Source organism: Elaeis guineensis, chromosome 9 (genome assembly GCF_000442705.2).
Source record: "Elaeis guineensis isolate ETL-2024a chromosome 9, EG11, whole genome shotgun sequence".
Classification (NCBI taxonomy): Eukaryota; Viridiplantae; Streptophyta; class Magnoliopsida; order Arecales; family Arecaceae; genus Elaeis; species Elaeis guineensis.
Window position 1 is genome coordinate 783,484 of NC_026001.2, and position 12,884 is coordinate 796,367.

The 12,884-nt window shown below is 46.9% G+C and overlaps 1 protein-coding gene across 1 annotated transcript; it reads right to left on the reverse strand.

Moving 5' to 3' along the window:
* Nucleotides 1-5,057: 5,057 nt before the first annotated feature.
* LOC105059179 (AT-hook motif nuclear-localized protein 2) lies at nt 5,058-12,349 on the reverse strand. The gene is made up of 5 exons (XM_010942414.4): nt 11,472-12,349; nt 10,730-10,797; nt 10,438-10,569; nt 7,720-7,881; nt 5,058-5,714 (listed from the first exon to the last, which is right to left on the reverse strand). Exons 1-5 carry the CDS (start codon nt 11,872-11,874, stop codon nt 5,376-5,378), a joined length of 1,104 nt encoding a protein of 367 aa, XP_010940716.1. The 5' UTR covers nt 11,875-12,349; the 3' UTR covers nt 5,058-5,375.
* Between the last annotated feature and the right edge of the window lie 535 nt (nt 12,350-12,884).

Genomic DNA, 12,884 nt, shown 5'->3' on the forward strand with positions numbered 1-12,884 from the left:
GCCTTGTTCGGACTCCTACGGGAGTCGGATTTCGCCTTTAACTTTAATTGCAGGAAGACTCCGCCCGGACTCCTACGGGAGCTGGGCTTCGTCCTCGACTCCAGCGGCTGCAGACAGACTTCGTCCGGACTCCCACGGGAGCCGGACTCCGCCAGCAACTTCAACTGCAAATAAACTCCGCCCGGACTCTTACGGGAGCCGAACTTTGCATCTGATTTTGATTGCAAGGAACTCCCGCTCCGCCGTCTCCTACGGGAGCCGGGCTCCGCCCGTGACTCCAATCACAAGAGGGTTCCATCCGGACTCCCACGAGAGCCGAACTTCGCCTTGACTTCAGCGAAGAAAAACTCCGAGCGTAAAGGAAAAAGGAAGGCAACGGACTATGACAGCTACGATTGGAAAACGGACAGCGATCGAGGTACAGAAAACTCTGTCACCGCAAGGACTGGGGCTCCCACAGGGAGTCCCAGCTTTTGAGGAAGTTTTCGACATAAAACAGGACAACCTACTTAAGGTGACAGAAGCTCGAATCCCCGAACTCAAGCCCTAGGAGGGACCCCGGGCCCGATTGGCCCAAGCAAGCCTGCAGCCATTGACGGGAAAATGACAACCAGGTATCTTCGAACGGCGTAAAAGTCGAAAAGGAGCTCGGCAAATAACAATCCAACACGAATAAAAGGGATCGTCGACGACCTTGAGACGACGTGAAAAAGAAAAGAAGAAAAGAAGGAAGAGAGAAGAAAGAAGAATAAAGAAGTTCGACAGACGACTACTCGATACAAGATGTAGACGAGGTAACAAAATTTCCTTTTCATTTTTCAACTGACATGATGTACATTACAAGACCCGGTGGGCCAGAAAAAAAAAATTGTATACATCATTGCAAGTCTCGCGAACACGGTTTGGAAAGGATGCACCGGAGGCCGCTTCAAGCTGCAAACTTCTCTTCCCATTTCTGTCCTTCCCAGCCGTGTCGTCCAGTACGTGTGATGGGCTTATCGGCTTTCGCCCCGTCTTGTTTCGCTCTACCTCCGAAGTCCCAACCTCAGGGGGAAAAGGATGGGATAGATTCTCGGGGACGGTAAGGGCAACGGCAGCGGCGACGAAGACCTGTTTCAAGAAGAACCGGAGTCACCCTGGGGGCAACGGTGGCGCCAGAAATATGCGTCATCACCGAATACTCCGTGGTAGCCGCCGTCCAAAATGCTCCGGCAAGATCGGCATGCGCTACTTCCACCGCCTCCGCAATAAGTTTTACTGCCCCACCGTCGACGTCGACCGCTTCTGGTCCCTCGGCCCCGACGGCATCAAGGATCCCGTCACAGCTTGTGACGACAGCTCTACCCTCTTGACCGGTATCACCCCACCTTGCTACTCCGAAATTCTCGGGCAGAATACCTTTACCGGCGGCCCCCGTTATTAAACCCCTGTTGTTGAAGGAATTCTTCCTTATGCCCCCTTTGAAACGACGGGGATCCTCAGCGGCCACTTGATGACCGGCGAACTCACCGGCCGCTGTTCTCCTCCTCGCCTTCCTCCAGGCCCTATACATCCCTTCGAGGATGGCCTTCGGAGTGGAGGGCATGACGTGGAAACCCCTTAGAGAAGAATCGAGGGGCTGAAGACAGCGAGGGCTGGTGCGGAGGAAGTGGCTGAGTAGTTGGGCTCTCAGACGAAAGAAAGATGCTGTCCTTTCGGCAAGATGGAGCCCCGAAGGAAGAGTAGGGGGTTTAAATAGCCAGCGGATCTTAGCACAGTTATGGCGGTGGGTGTCCCTAGGCCAACTGGTGCATGCCACGTGTCCACGTGTCCCACTCGCCGCTATCGAGGATTGACTGTTCACAAATTTCTGTAGCACAATGCTTAGGATCACGTTTCAGCGAGAGTTCCGAAAAGACTCTTCAGGTCGCCCCGATCCGAAAAGACTCCAGCACGCGCACATTTAATGCCAAAATATCTGGGGGCGGCAGTGCACAGGATTCGAGGGGATGATTTCGGCTGTGCCCATCTCTCTCTGTACTTCCTTCGTTCGAAATTCAAACTCGAAAGTAGGAGGACTGGTGTTGGGTATAAAATACCCACAGCCGAAGTCCTCAGCAGAATCTGCTCAAGTAGACTCCGCCCGGACTCCTACGGGAGTCGGGCTCCGTCCTCAACATCAGCTGCCGGTAAGCCTTGTCCGGACTCCTACGGGAGCCAGACTTCGCCTTTAACTTTAATTGCAGGAAGACTCCGCCCGGACTCCTACGGGAGCCGGGCTTCGTCCTCGACTCCAACGGCTGCAGACAGACTTCGTCCGGACTCCCACGGGAGCCGGACTCCGCCAGCAACTTCAACCGCAAGTAGACTCCGCCCGGACTCCTACGGGAGCTGGGCTCCATCCTCAACATCAGCTGCCGGTAAGCCTTGTCCGGACTCCTACGGGAGCCGGATTTCGCCTTTAACTTTAATTGCAGGAAGACTCCGCCCGGACTCCTACGGGAGCCGGGCTTCGTCCTCGACTCCAACGGCTGCAGACAGACTTCGTCCGGACTCCCACGGGAGCCGGACTCCGCCAGCAACTTCAACCGCAAGTAGACTCCGCCCGGACTCCTATGGGAGCCGGACTCCGCCCTCAACATCAGCTGCCGATAAGCCTTGTCCGGACTCCTACGGGAGCCGGACTTCGTCTTTAACTTTAATTGCAGGAAGACTCCGCCCGGACTCCTACGGGAGCCGGGCTTCGCCCTCGACTCCAACGGCTGCAGACAGACTTCGTCCGGACTCCCACGGGAGCCGGACTCCGCCAGCAACTTCAACCGCAAGTAGACTCCGCCCGGACTCCTACGGGAGCCGGGCTCCGTCCTCAACATCACTGCCGGTAAGCCTTGTCCGGACTCCTACGGGAGCCGGATTTCGCCTTTAACTTTAATTGCAGGAAGACTCCGCCCGGACTCCTACGAGAGCCGGGCTTCGTCCTCGACTCCAACGGCTGCAGACAGACTTCGTCCGGACTCCGTCAGCAACTTCAACCGCGAGTAGACTCCGCCGGACTCCTACTGGAGCTGGGCTCCGTCCTCAACATCAGCTGCCGGTAAGCCTTGTCCGGACTCTTACGGGAGCCAGATTTCGCCTTTAACTTTAATTGCAGGAAGACTCCGCCCGGACTCCTACGGGAGCCGGGCTTCGTCCTTGACTCCAACGGCTGCAGACAGACTTTGTCCGGACTCCCACGGGAGCCGGACTCCGCCAGCAACTTCAACCGCAAGTAGACTCCGTCCGAATTCCTACGGGAGCCGGGCTCCGCCCTCAACATCAGCTGCCGATAAGCCTTGTCCGGACTCCTACGGGAGCCGGACTTCGCCTTTAACTTTAATTGCAGGAAGACTCCGCCCGGACTCCTACGGGAGCCGGGCTTCGTTCTCGACTCCAACGGCTGCAGACAGACTTCGTCCGGACTCCTACGGGAGCCGGACTCCGCCAACAACTTCAACTGCAGGTAGACCTTGCCCAAACTCCTACGGATACCGAACCTCACTACCGACTCCAACCGAACTTCGGCCGACAAGTCTGACCCCCTGGCAGGCCACAGTAACGGCCACGATTCTGCCCCACTCCCTGCGGCGGGCCCTACGCGGCTCCATTACTCCCTGACAGGCCACAGTAACGGACAACACTGCTCCACTCCCTGCGGCGGGCCCTACGCGGCTCCATTACTCCCTGGCAGGCCACAGTAACGGACAACACTGCTCCACTCCCTGCGGCGGACCCTATGCAACTCCATTACTCCCTGACAGGCCGTATTAACGGCCACAATTCTGCTCCACTCCCCGCGGCGGATCCTGTGCGATCCCACCACTCCATGACGAGTCACGACAGCGAACGTCGCTCCACTCTCCGTAACTGACTCCACGTGGCACACCCCGGTGTTAGCTACGGGTCCACTCCACTACTCTTCGCAGCAAACTCCGCCTGACCCTGGGCAGCTCACTGCCAGATGGTTATGGATGTCGCTATCGGACTACTGCCCCCTCCGCCTATAAAAGGGGACCCCAGATACGTTATTCTATAAGCTTTCATCTTTCATCTAAAAACTCTGCTAAATTCTCCGTTCGAGTACTTCATTCTTGTTGAGGCAGAGAACTGACTTGAGCATCGGAGGGTCTTGCCGGAGCAACCCCACCTCCGGTTTAGACTTTCTTTGCAGGTCCCGGCGGCGACCGCGACTTCCCCGACTCCAGCTTCTCCGCGCAAGCGGATTTTTGCACCAACAGCTTCCAAACACCTTATTTAAAAAAAAAAAATGTTGATGTCGCAATATAATAATAAAACAAACAACAAACTCGTACCGGCATAAGTTTACGACAAAATTTGTATATAACTATATCACTGCAGATTGATATAAAATAAATTTAAACTAGCAAAAAGACCCCTAACTTCATTCAATCTTCCTCAAATCACAGAAGCAAGCCCTATACCACGCGTGTCCCAACAAAATCATCAGCTCCCCTAACCACCGTTTCTGATAACGTAGGGAAAGGCAAAAAATTCCGATGGCCCTGCCTCGTTCTACTCGAGCACCCACTCGGACGGCTGCGATCCGACCAACGCACAGGGAAGGAGCTTATCTTTTCGGTGCCTAATTAAAAAGTAGGAAGCGATTCATGGTCCGGACCGTAGGGCATGAGATGCCATTCTCAAGGCACCAGAGCGAAAAAAGGCTGGGAGAGCAAACTAGAAGAGCTCCCCCTTCCCTCTTCCATTCTCCGACGGATGGATAGATTCACCTCCACCCCCTCCGGAGGAGGAGCATGTCAAGCGTGGCGGCAAGGTAACTACCGTCTCTCTAGTTCTATTCTCATGCATGCGGTTTAATAATTGAGAATCAGAACATGAACAAGAAGCAAACTGTGCAGAGAATATTCTTTCGAGCAAATTTGCTTTCTTTCTTTTTATTATTATTTGTTACGGTCGGGGTGTCCTCTGATCCAGCTGGACCGGTCGCATGCTTGCAACTAAACAAACAGACAAACAACAGCAATAGATTCGCATGAATACCAAAAAGGCGTAACTGAAGACTCATTCGAAGCAGTTTTCATGAATTCCATCTAATGCATAACCTTTCACCACTGGAGAAGCAGATCCATCGACAAATCACCGGTCCCCTCAAGCTACCATTAGATAAATAACAAAAGAACGAACAACAACAACAACAACAGACACCCGGAGAATTTTAGGTATACGGTTACAGACGTAAAACATTAATTGGAAAAAAAAAAATTTATCGAAAACCTAACCCTCGCCTAACACCTAACGGAGAAAAGCATCACCCTGCATGTTAGAACAGTAAATATGCTAGCAGCGTTAGGAGTGAAATTAAGACAGCTATCTTGATTCTACTCCGCGGGTAAGCATATGTTAATATCAGGAGAAGGTTTGTGCTCCGATGACTGCAGACCATTATGCCAACCGGCCGCCGCCGCCATCCGGAAAGAAGAGGAGTTCGTGTTTGTGGGGTTAATATTGCTCATGCTGTTTTCCGCATCTCCACGGCTTTGCCCACCTACCGTTGAGGTCGGGGTTTCACAGTCATCATCAGGAGTTGCCTGAGAAATTGGCCTTGCTGCTGTGAGTACTCCAGTAGTAGATGTTGGAATCGGCGAGAACGTCGATTCCGGGGTAGCCTTCCTTCTGTGCTCCTTGAAAGTGTTTGGCAGGAAGCTCCCGACCACCACCTGTACGTAAAAGCAATACAGACTCTATCACCTACTCTTTTTAATGAATATTGCAACAAGATGGCATGGTAATTAAATATGTCGCATGGCATGCATGTAAGAGAAAGGCCGACCCCCTCCTCTAGGTCTGATGATTCACTACTTATCCGGACCATGCATTCCATGGAATCACCATTTATTCATCCCAACTATAATAGGATCGACATGCATTCTTTGTCCCATCTAATGTGACTACTGAATATAATTCCAATAACAAAAAATTAAAAACAGCAGCAGCAATAAAAAACATGAAGAAAAACAAACAAAGAATAGCTGCACTAGTCATTTCTTCTTTTACGCAGATGAATGCACTATGACTGTTTAAGTTATAATACTTCCATATGCTGCTCGACATCATAAAATTAAGTGTCAGAGTCGAATATAGATTGCTCGACCAGGGCATGCAGGACCTGAGAAAGGCTGGCAATTTTGAATTTTTCCAGGACCTCAGTTTCGCTTAAATTTGTTCATGTTGGGCCTCGTTAAGAACCAAACAACATGACCTGTTCTCTTGAAACCTCAGGACCAAGAATACAAGAAAACATGAAGTATTTGAAAAACAAACTGAAAAGAGCAGAATTTATGAAGTAACTGATGCACGCATACTTATTCAACTTATTCGTCCGTCCTAAATGTCATAGATAATTGTGATTACTTATAGGCGTAAGCTTACCTAGCTAATTAATTAGTCCAGGCTAATCCCGCTAACCGAGCTAGTTTTAAGGCTTGGGCTTCAGTTATTGAGTCCAAAATTTGAGCGGCGGCTGTAAATTCGTTGACATCCCTAACTTCGGACTCAGTCCTGAGACTGCACTCTAGTTAAATAAGAATGTCATACTTAATTTCAGCACAGTGGAAGTGTTCGGAAATCAAGATGTTACAGAAATGTCAACTCTTAGTGATTTCAACGTCAGAACTCTAGCATACTGAAGTTTTAGAAAGCAAGGTCTTAGATCTTGCTTGTGTTTCAATTTTCTTTTCTTTTTCTTTTTTTTTTTCCCCCGAATAGAGGACCACTTAAATTATACTAACTTTTTTGCTGAATGTAACAAAAATATATATTTGTATTTCTTTTTCTCATGCATAGTTGAGCTTTGGAAGAGTGGGTCTTGATGCAATGATAAAGTTGCTCTATTTATGATATAAAATGCAGATTATTTTATAACAATAATTCATTTATACACAACAGAAAATAGCAAATGGTGCATGATCCTTTCTAGATGAAATTTGAATGAAGCCGGCCTCACCCCATTTATCTAGGGTACATTGGAGTTTGAATTAACAAGCTGATACATACTAAGTGACTTTAAAATGAAATGTCAATACTCCAGATTGATATTCAAATCTTATATACTATCAATTTATACAGCGAATCACTCTAGACCCTGGAGAAGAAAAGTCCATATGATATGCAATACTACCATGCTAGTACATGACGCATTACTATTGATTCATTGCTCAAGATATGATAAAATAGCCTCTCTTTAGCTGCTAAAAGTGCATAACACGTAAAAGTTTGATAACTTCCTTCTACATGGTGCCAGACCTAGAAAACATTAAGTTTCATACATATTTCTGTTAGAGTACATCATAATATTGCATAGTGGCCTAGAAGACAGACCTACATAAAATGTCAGCCAGGTATCAGATTAATGATGCATACCCCGTAGTAGTTCAGTGTAAACACTTCGTATTATTAGGTAAGAGGGGAGGAAAGTTCTATTATATGATGTGCAAATGCCCGTTTTATAAGCCAAGCTGCCCATAGAAGGCTTATAATTAGGAACTAGTTTGATAGGGAATCCCCTCTTTTTCAGAGCCCAGTGGTATTAAGTTACTGGCCCTTGTAACCCTGTGCAGGAGAGCATTTCTCGGTGTATCACATGATGGTGCAATTAATGTATACCATGTAGGGCCTAAGAACGAGGCAGAAATGCAATAGCAGGAAAGAGAAGTTATATAATACTTGAATTGGACTGGCAGCAAGCAGTAATCCGGCAACTCCTCCACCAACCACGCGACCGTCGGGGCCAGCAAGCGAGACACTGATCCCACCAGTTCTACTGCGTACACCACCAGTTTCTGTGACCGTGAAGGAGCCAGATAAAGATAGAATCTCAAAGCGACCCTGCATAATAACATAATAAACAGCTTAGAACCTGTTGTATAATTCCTTTTTTTTTTTTTTCTTTTTTTCTGCTTGTGGAAGATGAAACTAAATAGATCGAGGATATAAACAGCATGCAGAAAAGAGCGAGGAGGCAAATGAACATGCAGGTGAGACAGAAAATAGTTTTTGATCGTACAGTATAACTGCTGACTTGTTAGTTATTAATTGTTTCGATATAGATATAACCTTGATCTTTATCCGATAGCATTTTCATTTTGGTTTCTCGTCCAGTCTTATCTACATGAGCAGACCTCATAGGCAAACTCAACAATTCAGCACCAGGTCGTAGCAGATAATCAAGCCATATTAGCTGCAACAATGACAAAAATTGAATCCTCACAGAAACCTCATTTGGGGCATGTTTGGTTGAGGGAAGCTAGACTTTATGATGGAAATAGTAACGAGTGACTCCTATACCGACCTCATAGGCAAACCACCAATCCCCCAAACCCAATCCTGACTGTTTCTTAGTATTTAAATCCCATTCCAATCCTGATTTCGATTCCAGTCACAAGTCCAATCCGTCAGAGAATATAGCTATTTCAATTCCCATTCTAATCTATTTTGATTTCGATCATGAAGCAAAGGCACCCTTAATGTTTCTAATAGAGTGCATCGGCACATTAGACGAAGCCACATGGAAAGTTCTCACCTCGGCAACTGCAATTTTTTTCAGATCATGTCCCAGATTTTCTCATGCATCATAATGACGGTATGATCAAAAGTCAGTAAAGATGAACTCAAGTTCTTGCACTTAGACATGGGTTGAAGTATCCCTACTTTAAAAGATGTCTAAGATGCAGCTCTATGCAACCTTCAAAGCCACGATGTTTAGGTTCGCAAGCTGGGTCTTCCTGGAAAGATAGGGGTTCATATGTTATAAAGAACTTGTGAAGCCTCAGAAACAAGCTAAGGAGTGGATGACTTTACATCAAAAAAAAAGGAGTGGATGACTATTGGCCGAAATATTTAGCTGTAAGGTTTTATGCATGACGATAGCAAGCTTTAAGGAAATGGGCTTCCTCCTCACAATGGATGCTTGGAATGGGATTCCCATAAGGACGCCAAGAATTGCATCAAAGGAGGGAGCGTTAGAAGACAAGAATCCTGCATGCAAAGAAAACTATGAGGAGACTTGAAAGAGTCCTTGTGATGAGATGGTGTATCTATATGTCTCATGATCAACGATCCTTTAAAATAAAGATAGAACAGGCGCAAATTAAAGGTATTGACTTATGATGAAGGTTAAGAATGTAAGTTATATGAAAAAGCTAGCTTATCAAGTTGGTAAAGTATACATAACAACAGGACCAAGTGACCTGGGATCAAATCTCGCCTTCACTAGAACTTGGAGGATTAGGGGTATTTGAAATCTCACATTCCCTAGGATTTGGAGGATTAGGGGTATTTGAAATTGTCCAGTACACTAATGAACTACCTCATACTCGATTTAACAGCATACAAGAGCAACAAATCAGCTCTCTAGCTAGGCAGATTTACTAAAACTGTACCTGCATGAAGCTGGAGTAACTTGGTAACATATACTGGTTTTGTTTGTGTATGTGTGTTAGAGAGCTTTGCAGAATAGCTTTCAAGCAAACTCTCAAAACTGCTGGAAGTGAAATTTCTTGTAGACATGGAATTTGCTTGTTTTGTAAAATTTGGCCACTTAATCATTCTGATGAATAGTCAACAGTCATTTGGTATCTCTCTTCTTTGATGCTGAAACTGATGAAAGATATTATTTCGGTGTTGTTACTTGTTGCTTACTAACCAAGGCAGAAGCCTGATGCAGGTATTTTCATCCTGGGACGCAAATTGAACAAAGTGGCAGGTTTTGGATGGAATTGGTGGAACCTCATTTATATTGCCTGTAGTAGAGGCCACAATATTGATCATTAATGCTAAACAACGAAAAGAAAGGTAAAAGAAAAGAAAAGAAAGGAGGAGCACCAATGTGCTTTTTATTTTATGGTTCGTATTCTGTGCAAGCGCCATCAATCCATGATGAAATCTACGACTGACATAACCTAAGTTCGTAGACACAACATTAATAATATATTATCCATGCTAAGACATGGGTGTATATTTTTAATATTATCTTTTATAGTGATGTTAAGCCTTCAACTCTTACATATTTTCCGACATGGATAATGGTTTTTTATCAGCTTCAACCTAATTTGGTTTTTTTTTTTTTTTTAAAGAAAAAGAAAAGAAAAACCTTACAAATTTAAACTGCTCATAAAGATTTTCTAAGGTTTAAAATTGATACAGAAGAAGAGCTTAAGTGCTCAGGTATCTAACTATAACATGGCAAGGTTAGCATGAAGATAATCGGTAAATGGCATGCGTTGGTGGAGATGAAAAATTGAGAAGCTGCTGAGTGTCCATATTCCAAGCAACTTTGGAGTGCAGATAATCAAGTGGCGGTCAAGCTACAATGATGCATTAAGTTTCATCAAGAAGCAAATAAATGTGAATGTCGGAAAATAATTAAATAGCTGTAGCTCATGCCTCATATGTCAAGGTGCCGCCAGAAGAACCTGGCTGTCGCAGAGTGACATTGGAGATAGCTCCATTTGCAGAGAGAATGCAAATCGCCCGGGGGCCCTTTTGGGAGAAGGAGAGTATCGTCGAAGCAACATCCTAGCAAGGCCAAAAGGATATGCTTCAGCATAAAGTCCGACTTTGAATCGTGTGATCGATGCCATGCAAAACACTAGTTAGTTAGGAAAGTAAATTAAAACGGGGAGCAAATGAAAAAAAAAAAAATCTCTCAGCAGATTTGTAGTTGCGAGGCGTTTACCTCCCCTGTGGCTATGGTCACGACATGCGGTGTGAAATTCCCTCCAGCAGAGTACGCAAACCAATCCCCTTCAAAATCAAAAGTTCTGGATGTGAGATACGAGACAAGTATATATTAAACCCAACACTACTCCAACCTCACCTCAGCTGCTGGAAGGGTCATCACGTTAGATATTATTTTTCATGGGCGCCTATAAGTTCTTCTCATCTGATTTATACGTAGCAAGGAAGCAAAAAACAAATCCAGTCTTCTGCTTTCAAACGCTGGGCCTTTGCCCGCCACCAGTGTCGATAAGGGAATAGGCAAAACCACCGAGAACAACAAAAAATAGACGGAACGGGTAGCTTGCGATAATCTATGAAACCTATAGGAAAGAAACCAGAAATCTCGTGTCTTTCTTAGCATTACGGACCAGGCTTTCGTAAAGCTAGTTACTTTATCTACCAGTGATTTTTCTCCCAACTGTGACCAACTACTAACTGTTAGACTATCAGGAAACTGTAACATTTAAAAAAAAAAAAATTGATTGAAGGGGAGGCTAATTAAGCCACCCAATTTAGCTGGACACAGTCACCGAAAAATAAAAACCGCCGCCAACTCAAACAGTAACGCAAAGAAGAAGCGTCTGCAAGCAAGGGAGGGAGGGAAGGAAGGAGGGAGGTTGGAACTCGGAAGGGAGGTCGGAAGAAGAAGAAGAAGAGAGCGGGAGTAAGAGAGAGAGAGAGAGAGAGAGAGGACGGACCGAGAGCTGCAAGGAGCTGGCGCTTGCCGGAGCCTGGTGGCCGCCCTCTACCCCGTTTGCAAGAGAAGTCGACGCCGACGGGAGAGAAAGGGGAGAAGGAGGAGGTTGGAGAGAGCGCCAGGGCCATGCTGCTCCCGTCGGGCCCGTACTTCCGGGGCCTCCCCCTCTTCTTCCGGGCAAGGTCCTCGCAGGGGCCGCTCCCCATCCCCACCCCCACGCCCGCCTCCATTTCCATGCCCAGCGGCGGCGGCGGCACCACAGCTCCCATCCCGACCGCGCCCGAGGCAGCTGGCGGGGACGGAGTCGGAGATGGCGATGGGGTCGAAGACGGAGAGTCCTTCACTCCATTTCCTCCTCCAACTTCAGAAGGCCCGCTCGCCACGACGCTTTCCCTCGCCTCCATGCATATACCAGACGGACGGACGGACGAGCAACAACCACAAGAGAAAAGGAGAGAGAAAACGGAGTGGTTGGACAAAGTTCCGATTTTTCTTCTCTTTTTCCTTCTCGGCTTTCTTTCTTTCTATCTATCCAGCCGGTCACCGGAATAAAGACGTGTTGACGACAAGGCGGGCGAGTCTCCCTCTCTTCCCTCCTCTCCTAGATCTCCGTCTGTCGTCTCGTCGGTCGGAGAAAAAGAAAAGAAATGTATAATATTTCAAAAATAAGAACTGCTCTGCTCCCTTTCTCTCTTTCTCTCTCTCCCCCTTTTTCTCTTCCTTCCTTCCTGAGCTTCTCCTCCGGCTGCTGCGAGAGATGATTACCTGGAATTGGAAAGAGCGGGCTCTCCTTCCCCGGCCTACCTCATGGCCTTTTCTCGCACTCCATTTCCTCTCTCCCTCCAAATGACCTCTGTACCCCTCGAAACCACTCCCAGTGACAATTAGGACACGCGCGGTGCCCTCAGATTCGCTCAGATCAGGGTTTGGGCTGCTTAAAGGTGGGAAAATCCGAACCTAAGAGAGGGAGATCTCCAGCCATCCACTCGGTTGGATGCGATGCAGGGGAATTAATTAAGAGGATACGACGGTGGATGGCCAAGGGCGCAGGTCCTCTTATAAATTATTAAAATTGAATTTTGGTGGGGTTGGTATTATTACCAAGAAGCGATTAAATTAATGCATTTATTTACCTGTATCCTGTTTGCTTTCTTCCTTTGGCGTTTTTTGAATTTTGAAATCCGCCCTGGGTCGCTCAACCATAAATGACCGAACGGTCGGTCCCGGAATTGCCAGCGCCGAGTCTTTACTCGTCACAAAACTACTGGATTAGAAGAAATAAATGGCGTCGGTGTAGTTAGGGAAGACCAGGAGTCTCCCTTGCTCACCACCCATCCTCTTATCACCCTTTGCGTGCGAGATTTGATTTTCTTTTTTCTTTTCTTTCTGAGTTAAACTTTTTTTTTTTTTTTGT

Excerpts from the sequence above, each read along its gene's own strand:
- LOC105059179 (XM_010942414.4), bottom strand. The coding sequence starts at position 11,874 with ATGGAGGCGAGGGAAAGCGTCGTGGCGAGCGGGCCTTCTGAAGTTGGA. Across the intron at positions 7,882-10,437 it reads GCGGCACCTTGACATATGAG|GGTCGCTTTGAGATTCTATC; the intron begins GCATGAGCTACA and ends GTTATTATGCAG. Across the intron at positions 5,715-7,719 it reads TTGCTGCCAGTCCAATTCAA|GTGGTGGTCGGGAGCTTCCT; the intron begins GTATTATATAAC and ends TTTTACGTACAG.